Source organism: Filicampus tigris, chromosome 5 (genome assembly GCF_054856515.1).
Source record: "Filicampus tigris isolate MCC_2025a chromosome 5, RoL_Ftig_1.0, whole genome shotgun sequence".
NCBI lineage: Eukaryota > Metazoa > Chordata > Actinopteri > Syngnathiformes > Syngnathidae > Filicampus > Filicampus tigris.
Window position 1 is genome coordinate 16,232,066 of NC_141221.1, and position 14,170 is coordinate 16,246,235.

The 14,170-nt window shown below is 42.5% G+C and overlaps 1 protein-coding gene and 1 pseudogene across 2 annotated transcripts in view; one reads left to right on the top strand and one right to left on the bottom strand.

Moving 5' to 3' along the window:
* kremen1 (kringle containing transmembrane protein 1) overlaps positions 1 to 14,170 on the top strand; it is a 64,319-nt gene that overhangs the window by 32,574 nt on the left and 17,575 nt on the right. For both annotated transcript variants that reach the window (XM_086030677.1, XM_086030678.1), the window contains exon 3: positions 707 to 798. In XM_086030677.1, the coding sequence (XP_085886803.1) occupies positions 707 to 798 (92 nt within the window). The remainder of the gene's footprint in view (positions 1 to 706; positions 799 to 14,170) is intronic.
* On the bottom strand, positions 11,186 to 11,911 carry LOC147147500 (uncharacterized; annotated as a pseudogene).

Here is a 14,170-nt window from a genome sequence, read left to right on the forward strand (position 1 = left end):
AAGTGAGCAAAAAAGGTGAGAAAGTGAATGTCAAGTGTTTTCCTCCTCACCGGCATGCAACAATGAGACTTAAGCTTCCGAAAAGACGCGGAAGGCTTTCTGACCACGTTGACATATTTGCCTATTCGTCATCATGCCACTTCAACTTAAAGCTCAGGTGGAAAACGTCCTGTCTTGCCAAGAGCAAAGTGGCAATGCTGTTTGCTGTGGGAGGAGAAGAAGGGCAACTGCAACAAAACCCACATGACAATTGTGTTGACAAAGACTGAAAGGGGATACCGTCCGTAAATCCTCCTGAGATGCTGCAATGAGCTGTGTCAGAAGAAAAGACGAGACAAAAAAACTCTTTGGCAATGACGGTCGAAGCAGAAGAAGAATTACAAGAGTGGCCGTGTCACTTTAGAAGCTTCTTTTCATCATCTGTATTCAACACCACCACCACGCTGCTTGACGTTGCATTTGTTTGTATATCAATACAGTTTTTTCCCCCCGTAGTCCATAACCCAGACTTTCTTTCACGAAACCAGGCCTGAACCACTCATTATACCAGGGTTGAAATCCTAACCCTAGTTAATTAGAAGCCCTGATTTGAAAGCCTAACAGTCTTGAAACCCACATTTGCAACCCTATCTTGAATGCCTCGAAACCCCAACTATGGCTTGAAAGTATGCTGGCAAGGTTTTAACAAAATGGCGTTTTTCCACAGGAACCCCGACGGGGACGTCCAGCCATGGTGCTACATTGCAGACCACGAAGACGGAATCTACTGGAGGTACTGCGACATCCCAACATGCCAGAGTGAGTGACCCTTGTTAGTTTGCCAGGACAGTAACTGAGTCCTCAAGCAGCACTCCACATGGCTCAATCTTTGGCCCGCTTATTTTCTTCCAGTTTCATAGAAAAAGTACCAACAGATTCATTTGATTCCAATAATGTAACTAGAATCTACTCCCAGGTGAACACCTGTAATTTATGCGCGCCGCAGTACCAAATGGCCCACTTTTAGGGCCTCTTCCTTGCTGTCAATCTCATGGCAAACATTTTTGGGGGAACAGTTATTTGAGAGGCAAATAATTTAACCCGAATGTACTCCCAGTGTACTCCTGTGTTTTATACCTACACCTCGATGTGCCAGCGCGTTCATGTCAAGGGCTTCTTCCTTTCTTTCAGTTTCTTTGAATACGTAACATTCGGGACCAAACATCTCAAACAGTTACATTAGAGTCAACAATCAGCCTAAATGTGATTTGCGTCTGTGATTGATGCCCCCTGGAATTCCACAGGGCCCATGTCTAGGGCATCTGTGAAAATTTCATTTTTTGGGTGGCGATGCGAGAATGGTACAAACTGTTACATTACAGTTGAATGCTCAGCCCTCCACACTACAAGTGTGATTTATGTCCCTTGTTGCCATATCACATTCTTCCAAAATACATGTTCTGCTGGCCCACTATGAATAACATTTTTTATAGACAGTAATGCTTGTCTGCAGTCATTACCGTTTGATAACACCTCTAATTACAGCCCATTGTCTTCTCAACATTCCACGCTCGGGGCTGCCTTTTACTGTAAGGCAACCGTGTCACGGGCCTCTTTGATGTGTTTGTGGAATTACTTGGGCTGGACGCTGAATCGAAATTTAATTGTGATCTTGGCTTCTCTTGACCTTTAAACCATTATTATCGAAGAAAAACGATTAATGTGCAGACGGCACAGTGCATTGACAAGTTCCCGATGTTGTGAAAGTACCTTGAATGCACCATGTGGCTTGCTTAGTAATGCATGTGATTCTGCTGCCCCGAATTGCTCTAATTTAATGTTGTTTTGTCTAATTTCATAATAGTTCTTATTTAATGCTGTTAGCTCGCCTAACCCAGGGGTGGGCAATTCCAGTCCTTGAGGGCCGGTATCCTGCCTGTTTTCTATCTCTCCCTGCTGCAACACACCTGATTCAAATGGTCATACATTCAGCAAGGTCTGCAGAAGCTGCATAACGATCCTGATCATTTGAATCAGGTGGGTTGCGGCAGGGAGAGATGGAAAACAGGCAGGACGCCAGCCCTGGAGGACCGTAATTGCCTACCCCTGGGCTAAACACATGAAAGTATAAACCAGCAAACTGACTAAACTCTGGGCCACCAGCGCTGTTGCCCTTATCCTGAGTACCGTAGTACGGTCAGTTAAATCCTGTTTTTTGAATATCCCGGCGGCACCCATTAGCCTCTCTAATCACGCCTGCTTCCAGGAGTCATGTATGCGTATTTCGCTTTACGTCGAGCTGTGATTCTTCACTGACCTATTTGAATCTACTGTAGTGTCCATTCAGCTGAGGCACGGGAACCAGGCTTATCCCTATCTCTGCTAGAATTAGGCCAGCCTTTGTCCGAGAAGATATGTTTTTGTCTCGCATGGAAGTCAACCTCAGCACGTGCACCTTGTCTTTCTTTCAGCTGCTAAGACAACAACACCGCATGGGGAAAAATAAGATTAGGTTTAGCTGTGAGGCATCAGGGTGTCATGCAAACAAGTCTGTTCACGAACAACGTTAGCGGGCACCAACAGACTTAATGAGAAACCGCAATCACAATATTACGCCTCACCTTGTGGCAAGGAAGGCCTCACCCTTTGACTAGTTTTCCCTTCTTGGCAAGGCTATATACACATTCTGCCAAGGAAGGGCTCACTTTCTGGCAAGATCCCACTACCTGAGAATGAAACTTCTGAAAAGGGATGAAGTCTGTTGTCTCAGGAAAGTCTCACTTTCTGGCAAGGCCTCAACCCCTCAACTCAACTCCACTTTACTTATGTAGCGCTTGGAAACAGCCATTGCTGCATACAAAGTGCAAGCAAGTTAAGGACCCTTCGGGCAAGGTCACACTTTTTGATCAGGCCTCACCATTTCACAAGGTCCCACTTTCTGTCAAGATACAACCTCTGGTAAAGGTTTCATCTAGGGCTGGTCTGATAATTCGATATAAATATGTATCGCGATTGACACGTGATCTATACCAATAGAAAATGCCTTTGATAAACGTTCGATAGAAAAAAAAAAGAAAAACAAACCCGATCGCAGCATCGTGCGTGATGTAGACAGCGCGCTTCCGCCTCCAAACATGAACAAGAAGCGTTTAAACCAAAGAAGAAGCAGCTTTTAAACCAACGAGGAAGAAGCATTTAAACCAACAAAAAGAAGCTGTTAACTCAACGGAGCATGCTCGCGGGCCCGACGGCCGTGCGCTACGCTCGCGTCCAGCGAGCGAGCGCCGTAACTTTGCTCAACTAAATGACCACTCGACTCAGTACAACTCTTACAATGATATTATGCATGATAACCCTATTAAAAACCCGCGGATGGAGCCATGGTGTACAAGTAGAGGAATTCTTGTCTTTGACATGCTAGCAGTAGTTAGCCTTATCCGACACCGGCATCGCACTCAAGGTAAAATCAAGCAAGTAAAATATGAATGGACTATGGTAATAATGAGTCCGCCAAAAAGATAAAGTAGTCCTAAAACGGTTGGTCAATGATGATGTATGCACTGCAAGAGAGTATTCGTTCAATTACATTGGATGAACAATGAATGAAGGCTAATATATGTGTCAACAACTGCTTTGGGGTAGACCTAATGCAAATAAGCATTTGCAATGCACTGATGGAGGACAAACTGCACATTACACTACATAACGATGTACAAAAAACATCCAGTTAACTGTTATTTAAAGAAAAGCTTTCAAACCAAATCAATAATTATCAATACTGACTGATATGAAACACTTTGATTGTGACAGTTTTTCAAACATTTCTCAGCCCTTCTAAGCACATTATCTTTGAAATGGAGTTTATTTCATCTTTATATCAACCAGTATATAATATATATTGATATTGACCAATATGAAACACTTTTCAGTCATGTCGCCCAGCCCTAGTCTCATCTTCTGCTTATAAGCATTCACCTTCCGGCAGGGCCCTGCCCCCAACTCGGTGCTACTACCTGGAAAGATGTTAGGGCAAGGAAAGTCTCACCGTCTTCTAAGAAAGGTCTAACTTTATTGCAAAGCCTCACTGTCTAGTAAAGAACCTCGTAACGAGGTCAAGCAAGTTAAGGTCCTGTTGGGCAAGGTCACACCCTCTGGTCAGGCCTCACCATTTTGCAAGGTCCCACTTTATAGCAAGGCACAACTTCTGCTAAAGGTCTCACCTTCTGCTTAGAATCTTTCACTTTCTGGCAAAGCCCTGTCCTCCGACTGGGTTCCTCTTCCTGGAAAGCCCCTCGGTTTCACGACATCTTCTCTTTCCTGTCCCATTTTCATTCAAACCAATGGCCAAAACAACACGGTTTTAATCAGATTTCAGTGTTGCGTAAACAGCTGCTCACCTTCTCATTTTTTGGCAAAGCCAAAGGAAAGTAAGGTATGTTTCCTATTGTCTGATGAATCACTTTCCAGTTGAGATACATGCCCAAAAATGTGTCACTTGGTGTACCTTCCTCTAAGGACAGGTGCGGTCACATAGCAGCTACGCCCGTTTGTAATTGTGAGCATGAACAGAAGTTCACAAACTGTTAACCAGCAAGTGTTTCATAGTGTTGTTTCGTTTTCTTTGCTGTTCACACTCCGTCGTGTGTCAGCGTATGCCGTGCCTTCACCTCAGCTCATTGGGCACGTCAAAAGAGGTTGGAAAACACAATGTGACAGTGTGGATTACAGTTTAGGTCACTGGATTATCCAACAACCCTAATCCCCCCACGCCGGCATTATCTGAGAATCAAAAGCTACTCTGCTTGCTGGGAGTTTGAGGGGCCTCCGTATTTACACAGCACAAAGCGTTAAAAGTCAAACTCATTTCAAAATAGTTTTTTCCATCAGAAATAAAGTCTCTCCTCAGTCTGAGTACCTCTCCGAACTGTACGGGCAACGTTTTGAGTAACTTTCGAACATTCTTAAGTGAAGCCTCTAAATTGTCCATAGTTGTGACTGTGATTTGAATGCTTTTTTGTCTCTTGGAGCCGTGTGACTGGCTGACGACCAGTCCAGGGTGTATCCCTCCTCTCGCAAAAAGTCAGCCGGTGTCGGCTCCAGTTCTTCGCCAACCCAAATGAGGATATGCTATTCGTTCAAGTCAAGTTCCCCAACAATATACAGAAGAAAAGATCCAAAACATTTGTTGCACAGTAATCCTGGGACGTAGCCCAGTAACGTAACAAATTAAATTCCTAAGTCAAAATACCACTGGTTGTAGTTTTAATGTAGGATGTGCGGGTGTCATAACTGTATTCTGTTGACCTCAGTTGAAGCGGACCGACACAAAGAGTCAAACAAAAACATTCATTGAGCAAGTCAAAGCACCTGTCTATCAACAAAGCAGGAAAAACTGGTTGTGCTAAAAAAAATGTCGGCAGTCATGCGAGCGGTGACTGTAAAACCTGCATCAATGCCTGACGTGACCTTCTCTTAGAAGCCATCAACTTCTGAAATCATGCAAGATTTACGACTCAATTATGGCTTTACGAGTCCTCCTGAATGGGCTTTGTATAAGAGCTGGTCATTATCTCAGAGTAGCGGTAGCTATGTTTGTAATTTGTTAGCGTTGTTGTAATGAGCTAATGAAAATGAATGACAATGACATAGGATCAAACACCTGACAGAGAGTTCCCGTCAACCTGAAGTAGATTTTAGACTAAACTGCGAAAAACGGAAGAAGTCTCACGAATGAAAATGACAACAATGGAGATTAAGAATCTCCTGTCTTTCCTCCTCGACAATGTTGGTAAGCAGCAAAATTATTTAGGTGAACAAAAACTAACGAAATAACTAAAACTAAAATTTAAAAACCGGCGGCACGGTGGTCGACTGGTTAGCACGTCCGCCTCACAGTTCAGAGGTCGTGGGTTCGATCCCAGCTCCGGCCTCCCTGTGTGGAGTTTGCATGTTCTCCCCGTGCCTGCGTGGGTTTTCTCCGGGTACTCTGGTTTCCTCCCACATTCCAAAAACATGCATGGTAAGTTGATTGGACTCTCTAAATTGCCTCCTTGGTGTGATTGTGAGTGCGGAAGTTTGTTTCTGTGTGCCCTGTGATTAGCTGGCAACCAATTCAGGGTGTCCCCCGCCTACTGCCCGAAGACAGCTGGGACAGGCTCCAGCACGCCCGCGACCCTTGTGAGGAGAAGCGGTATAGATAATAATAATTAAAAAAAAAATGTATTAACAAAATAAAAATAAAATGAAAATGTTCTTTGAAAAAACAAAAAGTAACTAAAACTACATTTTACGTTAACAAAACTAACAAACTATAGTTATGGCGAAATTGTCTTTGTTTTCGTCTTTGTTGGTTAGTGTAATACGCGAGCCTTTTGGGGTTGGTTTTAAATGTATTTATTTCAGTATTACAGCACGGCCGTTAGCCAGAAGATGGAAGTCAAACAGTCATCTTGAAGTTGAGATCCTTTTACTGTGTGTCGCGTAGAAGTTCTGTTATCTAGTGGCAGCCAATAAAAAAGCGCCACCAGACGCCGCTCCTTGGCGACAGCTGTGCTTGCGGCTTTGCGTGTTTTGAATGGCTTCTCTGCTTTTGTCACTTAACTCAGCCCGAAATCCCACACTAGGTAACAAATGCCCTCCTTTTTGGTTCGGATGATGAAATGAAATGAAATCAAATTCCCAAACTATTATAACCCTGGTAAGGAGAGATTTTATCCAAGAGAAGACTGAGGGCAATGAGAAAAGGGAGCACCACAGCAAAGGGGAGACTGTGGTCCTCGAATGTAACAAGGACCAATCTGCTCGATCAGCAGTGGTTCACGTCTGTGGCACACTTGGCACCCCAACAGACCTGGCATGAGAAATTGTACCATGTGGTACCCGCTTTTTGCACTTGCGCATTGGAATGCGTGAAAGAATCCGTCGGAAATCTGATGTGTAGATGTCGCGTGGTCGTTCGTCTACTACAATGACTTCCAACTAGTTGCATTCGTTTTCTTTGGGGGCGGAGGGCTGTTTCTGGCCTCCACACCTTGAATCCATAAAGTTAGGTGTTTGGAGTCATATTTTACGGGCCGAACTAAGGAAAGTATGCAGTGCTGAGCTATTGCTTTCATTAAGTCTGATTTATAAAGTGGTTGAATGGCACTTTGAAATTGCGCAACATCTGTGCTAACTCGCGGCAAGTGATAAATGAATCCAGACATTAAAGGCCTTGAAAAGATGGGCTTCATCATATTGTACGTGTCTGTTCTTTTTTTTTTTTTCAGATATTGTTATAATTACAGTGCCCTCAGTTCATGACACAGATCTGCAGTAGAAAGGTTATAATTGCAGTAAATATTTCACTGAAAACCCGGTGTAGGCCGTTAATATAAAAGAGTCCAATGAAAAGCAGCAAGTATTAAGTATGCCCTGTTGTTGACCCTTTCTAATATATTCAATTTTTTTTGCCTAATTTTTTTGTATTTTAGTCCTTTTTCTGTGATATTTGTGCATTGTTTTTGTCTAACATTTTTTAAATGTTTCTTACTTTTTTCTAGTAGAAGTGTTTTTTTTTTTTTTTAATGAATAGTTTCCCATTTCTTTCCTGATATTTTTGGGCGGGCTAATGTTAGTGTATTTTTCATCTAATATACAGTAGCTCTAATACTTTTACTTTTTTGCATTATTTATTATCATTATTATTATTATATTATGTATGTAGGTATGTCCCGATCAAATATTGATATCGGATATCGGTTCGATATCAGGCAAAAAAAACAATATTGGATCATATCAGTCTCCATCCAAGTTTTCTGATATTAGCACTCATCCACAAGCAGTCTATTCCAGACCTCATTCCCACCATATACTCAATGTAAAAAAAAATTCTGAATGAACAGAAGTCAACTTTTTATTGACTTTATTTCTCAGTGTCCTTTAATTTATTCTGCATTTATTTTATTCAAGTACAGCACATTCTCATATTTGAGGTTGAATTTATGGAACCAAATGTGTCAATGTGTCTCCTACCTACTGTTGCTGACTATTGTTCTTTGTTTTCATTGTATCATTTGATCTAGGCTCTTCTAACATTTCATACGAAAAAAAATAAATAAAAGCATGTATCATTCCTGTTGATATTGTATTGGATCAATATCGCTATCGGACATTACTCTCGACTGTAAAATTGGTATAGTATCGCAAGGGAAAAGTTGCATTGGGAGTGGGACACCCCTAATATTTTTATTCCTGTTTTTTTTTTTAGAATAGGAAGTTATTTTTCATCTAATAGTTTTCAATTATTGCTCTAATATTTTGACATTGCTTCTAAAAGTTAATGTATTTCTGCTTGTATTTCTTTAATGTTTTCCCTTTTTTCTCTATTTATGGCTTATTTTTGTGTATTTTTCACCTAATTTTTGTGTGATAATTTGGTATTTTTTCCCTAACTCTTGTGTATTTTAACCAATTTTTGTTCACATTTTTTCCCAAATATTTTACATTAAAAATATATGACATGCTGAGTACTTTTCACTTAATGTAGGTGACTTTTCTTCTGTGCAACAGTAAAAAGAGTGAAGATGTCACTGAAAACTTTGCAAGGGTCATAAAGCCTTGACATTATTTCTTTTGGGGATTTTTGTTTTTCAAAATGTTTGCCCGTCTTTTGAGCGCTTTATTTTGTCTGAGCTCATGTTTGCAGCTACTCTGAGTCACGACGAGCAGGTGCAATAAAATGTCATGCTCCTTCCAGACCAGCCCGGGTCATAACATGTTTAAATCCGCCCTTACTAAAATTAGCAATAATATAGCGTGCAAAAAAAATTAAAAAATAACATGGGCTGTGTATGTGTGTTATTGGGGAAAAACAGTGGGGATTTTATGATGGGAATGACAGGAAGGGAAACGCGGCCATGAAGGAGAAAACAAGCGCCGGTCCAAATAAGCCAGTGGAACATGTTGGACATGTGGTCTGGCTGCGGAAAACCAGATGGGAGAACCACAACCTCGCCTCATGTGGTTCCCTCGGCCCACCTCGCCCCCCTCCGACCTCGAGGTGCTTTCAAGTTGTGTTATTGCTGCATTTCATTTCTCGTTGTTTTCCGAGGTTGGATGTTTTCCCGGCCTTGTGGTCAGGGGCCGCGCTTTGGCCAGCCCGATAGTTTGTTCCTGTAATTTGATGCGGTAAAAAAAAACAAAAAAAAACAACTTTTAGACTGTCAGTGCGAGCCTACTCTGAGTCATCTATGAAACTAATTTCAGTTATATTACTACAGTTGGTGTAAAAATATTCCACAAATTTGACTAAAACTGGCAAAATATAACTGTGGAGTCCCAAAATTGCATATATAGAATGTAAAGAATTAGTTGATTTGAAATTGTATAAGAAACAGTATTTGCTTTGCATATTTTTTTAAACTCAGTGGACATTGTGCTGTTTCTTCTGATCTATGCGCCTTGGCCACTTAGGCGCAGTATAATGCAGACATACGGATACACATAGAATCGGTCGAATCTCCTCAGTAAGATGCAGTAATATTAGTTGTTTTTTGCAGATGATAGAGAATACTGTATATGCCTGTTAGTATTGTTATTTTATCTGTCTCCATGTGTTGCTCCAATGTTTGCATTCAAATATCTCTTGTGTGACACCAATGCTTTTCATTAGCCTTGTCCATGGCATTTTGCGTTATTTATTAGCATTAAGCTAAACAGGATTTATCTAGAGCAAAGCTATGTAAGTATTTTAACTACAAGAGTAATTCTCTGGAGTCTCTTTAATTAATTAATTTTAGGGGAAAATTAGCAAAATTTCAAGCGCACTGCTTTTGTCTACAGGTGAAGCTCGGCTGTCAACCAAACAATCATGACTGAAATTCTCACGCCAAAGATAACAGTCGACAGAGTCCAGACAAACCAGTGCGGCTATGTTAGTCCGGTCCGGGCCCGTCCTCAGGCAAAAAGGCGGGTGAGGGGGCTTGTCATTGTTATCTGACCTCCGAACCCCTCTCCTCAAAGCTCCACCCACACAATCCCTTGGGGCAGAAATACCTGCCTATAGAGACAGACAGAGTGTTTTGAACTCCGGAGACGAAAAGTAGAGCTTGTCACAGAAAAGAGCCCGGAGCCGTGGACTAGATTGAATCTCCCCACCCCTGCTGCCTTCTCGACATGGTTGCGGTTAATTTAGCCGGCGCCATTAGAAAATTAAAGGTATTGATTACAGGGCCGGCCGGAATGCTTGCCAATGTGAGCAAGTGGATGGGTTTTGTTTAGGGGCTTGTCTTTCAGATGAGTGAGTGAAGCCTCAAAGCGGAATATAGATCTGCTGCTTGGTCAATGTAATCGGGGAAGTTAACTTTTCACCAGCGTTTTGTAGCCGTGAGCAACATCAGCAGATTAGTAGCAGATCGGCTCAAGTTTGTGTTGATTATGTGAGGAAAACATTACTGCATTTACCTATTGTATTCATTCTGTCCCAATAGTCTATTTTCTTCATTTTGTAGCATTTCTCTTCCAGTATACGAGATATGATGGATACGAGTATATGATGGATTTTTACGATGGATCGCATAATGAGCACTTCAAATGTTTTAAATGCCTCGCTAGAATGCGGGCTGAGTTTGAATTCATATTCATAAATAAGGGTTACACCCCCACCTTTCTTATGAGGGCGTGCGACATGTGAACTAACGAAGTTTGGAGGCGAGGCCTCATTTAGCGGTAAAAAATGATCAGGTTTTAACCAGGTCTCGCAAAGCCCAATCATGTTAAGTTTATGGTCTCTTATGAGGTCATTTACTAACAGGGCTTTCGAAGAGAGTGATCTAATATTAAACAGACCGAGTTTCAGTAAAATAGGTTTATCCGGATAATTGCCCATAATAGGATTCCTAATCATAATATTAATAAGATTGCGTTCCCTGGGTCCTGTATTGTACCTCGAACAACTATAAGCGTGGCGGGAGGGTACGACTGTCGGAATATGGCAGTTATTTAACGGCTCTCGATTACTATTATTATCATATTGCACCACCCCAGTAGAAACAATATCGCTATGTGATGCAGGAATATGGGGTGTGTACGGCTCTGATGTAAATAAATAACTATGTGTGTTGTCAGAGTCTAGCATAGCGCCAGTTAACTCTAGCCTTACAGACTCCATGCCCGTTTTTACAGGCTCGCTAATCGCCTGTAACCCAACCTGCTCTGATGTGAACTGTCATGGAAGGCTCAAACAGTAATCTATATTTCTAGAAAGAGTGATGGCGCCTTCCCAGTTAGGGTGAAGGCCGTCCACCTTAAGCAGGTCGGGTCGGCCCCAGAAAGAAGGCCAATTATCTACAAACTGCAGTCCCTGCTCACTACAAAAGCTAGCCAGCCACCGGTTAAGTGAGCATAATCTGCTAAATCTCTCATCATTGCCTCTCTCAGGCAAGGGGCCAGAGACAATTACTCGATGCCGACTCATCTTTCTAGCGAGATCACAAGTCCTAGCTATGTTCTTCTTTGTGATCTCTGATTGCCTCATCCTAGTATCATTGGAGCCGACGTGTATCACTATGTCGGGGTACCTAGTGTACTAGGTAAGATTAGCTTCAATGTCGGGTGCTCTGGCCCCAGGAATACACATTACAGTGGCTGGATTTTTAAGATTAATGTTACGCGTAATGGAGTCACCTATCACTAAAGTGCGGGAGCCAGTAGACCGAGGTGGAATGGGACTAGCTAACGGGCTGAATCTGTTATGCGTCTGAACAGGCTCACCGCGATTAGCAGGCCGCTTAGGGCTAATGCTAACCGGACTAGCAGGTTGGCTACAACCCATACTAACAGTTGTGCCCGCCACATCTACGGTTACCACATTACTCTGCTCTATCTGACGGACACGTCCCTATAGCAGGGAAAGCCTTTCAATGAGACGAGTGCAAGTGGTGCACGAAGACATAGTTGCATGTAGTCGCCCGGTGGATGAAGGCAGTTGAACAGCTGATGGGCAGCCGAGGAAGCCCGCCGGTGTCCGAGTTGTTGTGTGGTCGAGACTGATGGAATCGGCGATCCGTTGCTTCCAAAAAATCTTCAGAGTAGACTCAAAAAAAAAGAAGAAAGTGGTAGGAGGCGGGGGGAAAAAGACTCGCTCTTTCGTCGTTCGTCTCTCCGGCGAATCGTGGCGTGTTCCTTTTGTCGCGCTGACTTCAGCGACTTGACGCGTCTTCTATTCCGGCCGGCGTGACTCATTCACGCAAAGGGGGCCAACGCTGTAAAAAGTGTCCCCTGGCACACAAGTTGCACGGCCTGAAACAAACTTTTTCCCACCTGTTTGACCTAAGAAGACGCCGTCTAAGAGAGTCGTTGCAGCGAGCGCAAGCGGATTCCAAGCGGATTCATGTATATGATTACATTTGCGTTTTTATTATGTGTTAGATAAATCTTGATTTTGAACTGTTCCAGATGATGGTCTACGTGGTGCAATTGTGTGCTGTTATGTCGTGTTTTTGTATAACGCTGGCGTCAGGCGGAATCCTCGTATCTCCAAAATCATCACATTTCGGGAGAGACCAAATGCGCCATGTTTGTTCAACTACTGATATTGCATCGTAAAAGAGAGCAAGCCATTTCCAACACTTATGATTGGTCAATAATTTGTAAGAATAACACCCACACGTGTTGGCTGATCAATATCTCTCACAATGTAGCAAACAGCCCTGTCTAAATGGGTCTGTTTAAGAGTTTACAGAGTTTCTTCTCATCTTTACTTTGTCCTCCTCGGACCTCATGCGGGCTCCTTCGGGTTTAGTTTGTCAGGTTGTGAGGACGAGGTCATTCTCATCTGGCCTTCCTTTGCATTGTCTCCTAATTATTCATTTAAAGCTCCCATTCTTCCTTTTAATTAGACGGTTGGTCATGCTCACAGGCCCTGCCGGCTGGCTCATTGATCTGCCTCGTTGTTAATCTTCTTGATCCTCCACACAAGCACATGCACACACACGCGCGCACACAATTTAACTTGAGTCAGACTTAAGTCACCAACTTTCGTACTGGGGACTCACTTGCCTAAAACTAATAATAGAGTTGTCTTGACTGTGACTTGGTATTAATGAAACTTGACTCAGACTTCAACTATTTGAGGAGTGTCTGAAAAGTTCCAGGACTGGTGTCAAGGGGGTCATCAAAACGACCCGTTTTGAAGAATCCTTCCGAAGAGAAGGCTGGAAATATGTGATAGACTCGAGGGAGGTTACTTTCAAGTTGAAAACTTGTAGTTTGGAACGTAATGTTTTTTCTTTTGTCTGTCTATTGTCCAAATGTTTTACTACACAAAAGAAAGATCCAGGGAAGCTTGCATTTTCTTTTTATCTTATCTTAATGTCCGTTTTGAGTTTAATTGAGAGGACAACAAAGTAATAGACTATGTAGTAGGGATGTTGCAATCAGGGTTTTATGACACCAATACCGATCATCTGTGAGTGAGATATGTGTAAATATGACCCACAATATGTCTCCCTATGGCAATAATGTCACTTGTACTGCGGTCTCACTGTATTGCATGCGGGGACGGTGATGCAACACTGCACACAGGCTTGTCTCTCATGTCTCTAGACTGCGAAGCCTGAGGTGCGGTTATCTGATTTTTGTGGATCGGCAATAAAAGACTTTGATCAAGTGTTCCGGTCACGTAATTTTTTACGAAAATCGGCCGATCACGATTGGTGGCCAATCGATGGGAGCATCACTACTGTACAGCAAAGAGTTAAAAATCTGTGATTGTGAAAGTGTCGGTAAAGCTAACTAATTCATGTACACTACAGATACTGTGCAAGAATATATAACTTGACTTGTGATTTGGTTAACCTAAGTAAAAACCTATCTCAAAATTTAGTGAGGACTGGATTTGCCTGGCTTGATTTTGCCACAGTAACTTGCTTGAAATTTAAAGATTAAGGCCCGCCGCAGTCCAAGCAACGCAACTGACCTGGACAATAGCGAACAAATGCGGTCTTTGACTCACGCCTCCATACCGGCCAATTGACCCTCACACATGCTGAAGCTTCAACGAATTACGACCACTGGCGTTCTTATCAGGAAACAACACTTGTAGCCATCACGTATTGTACTGTTTTATTTCCAGATTGATTCACAAAAATACAGCGCAATTGTCAAGAAAGAAGCAGATCTATCATGATAAGCAGTTGCAGTTTGGCCTAAA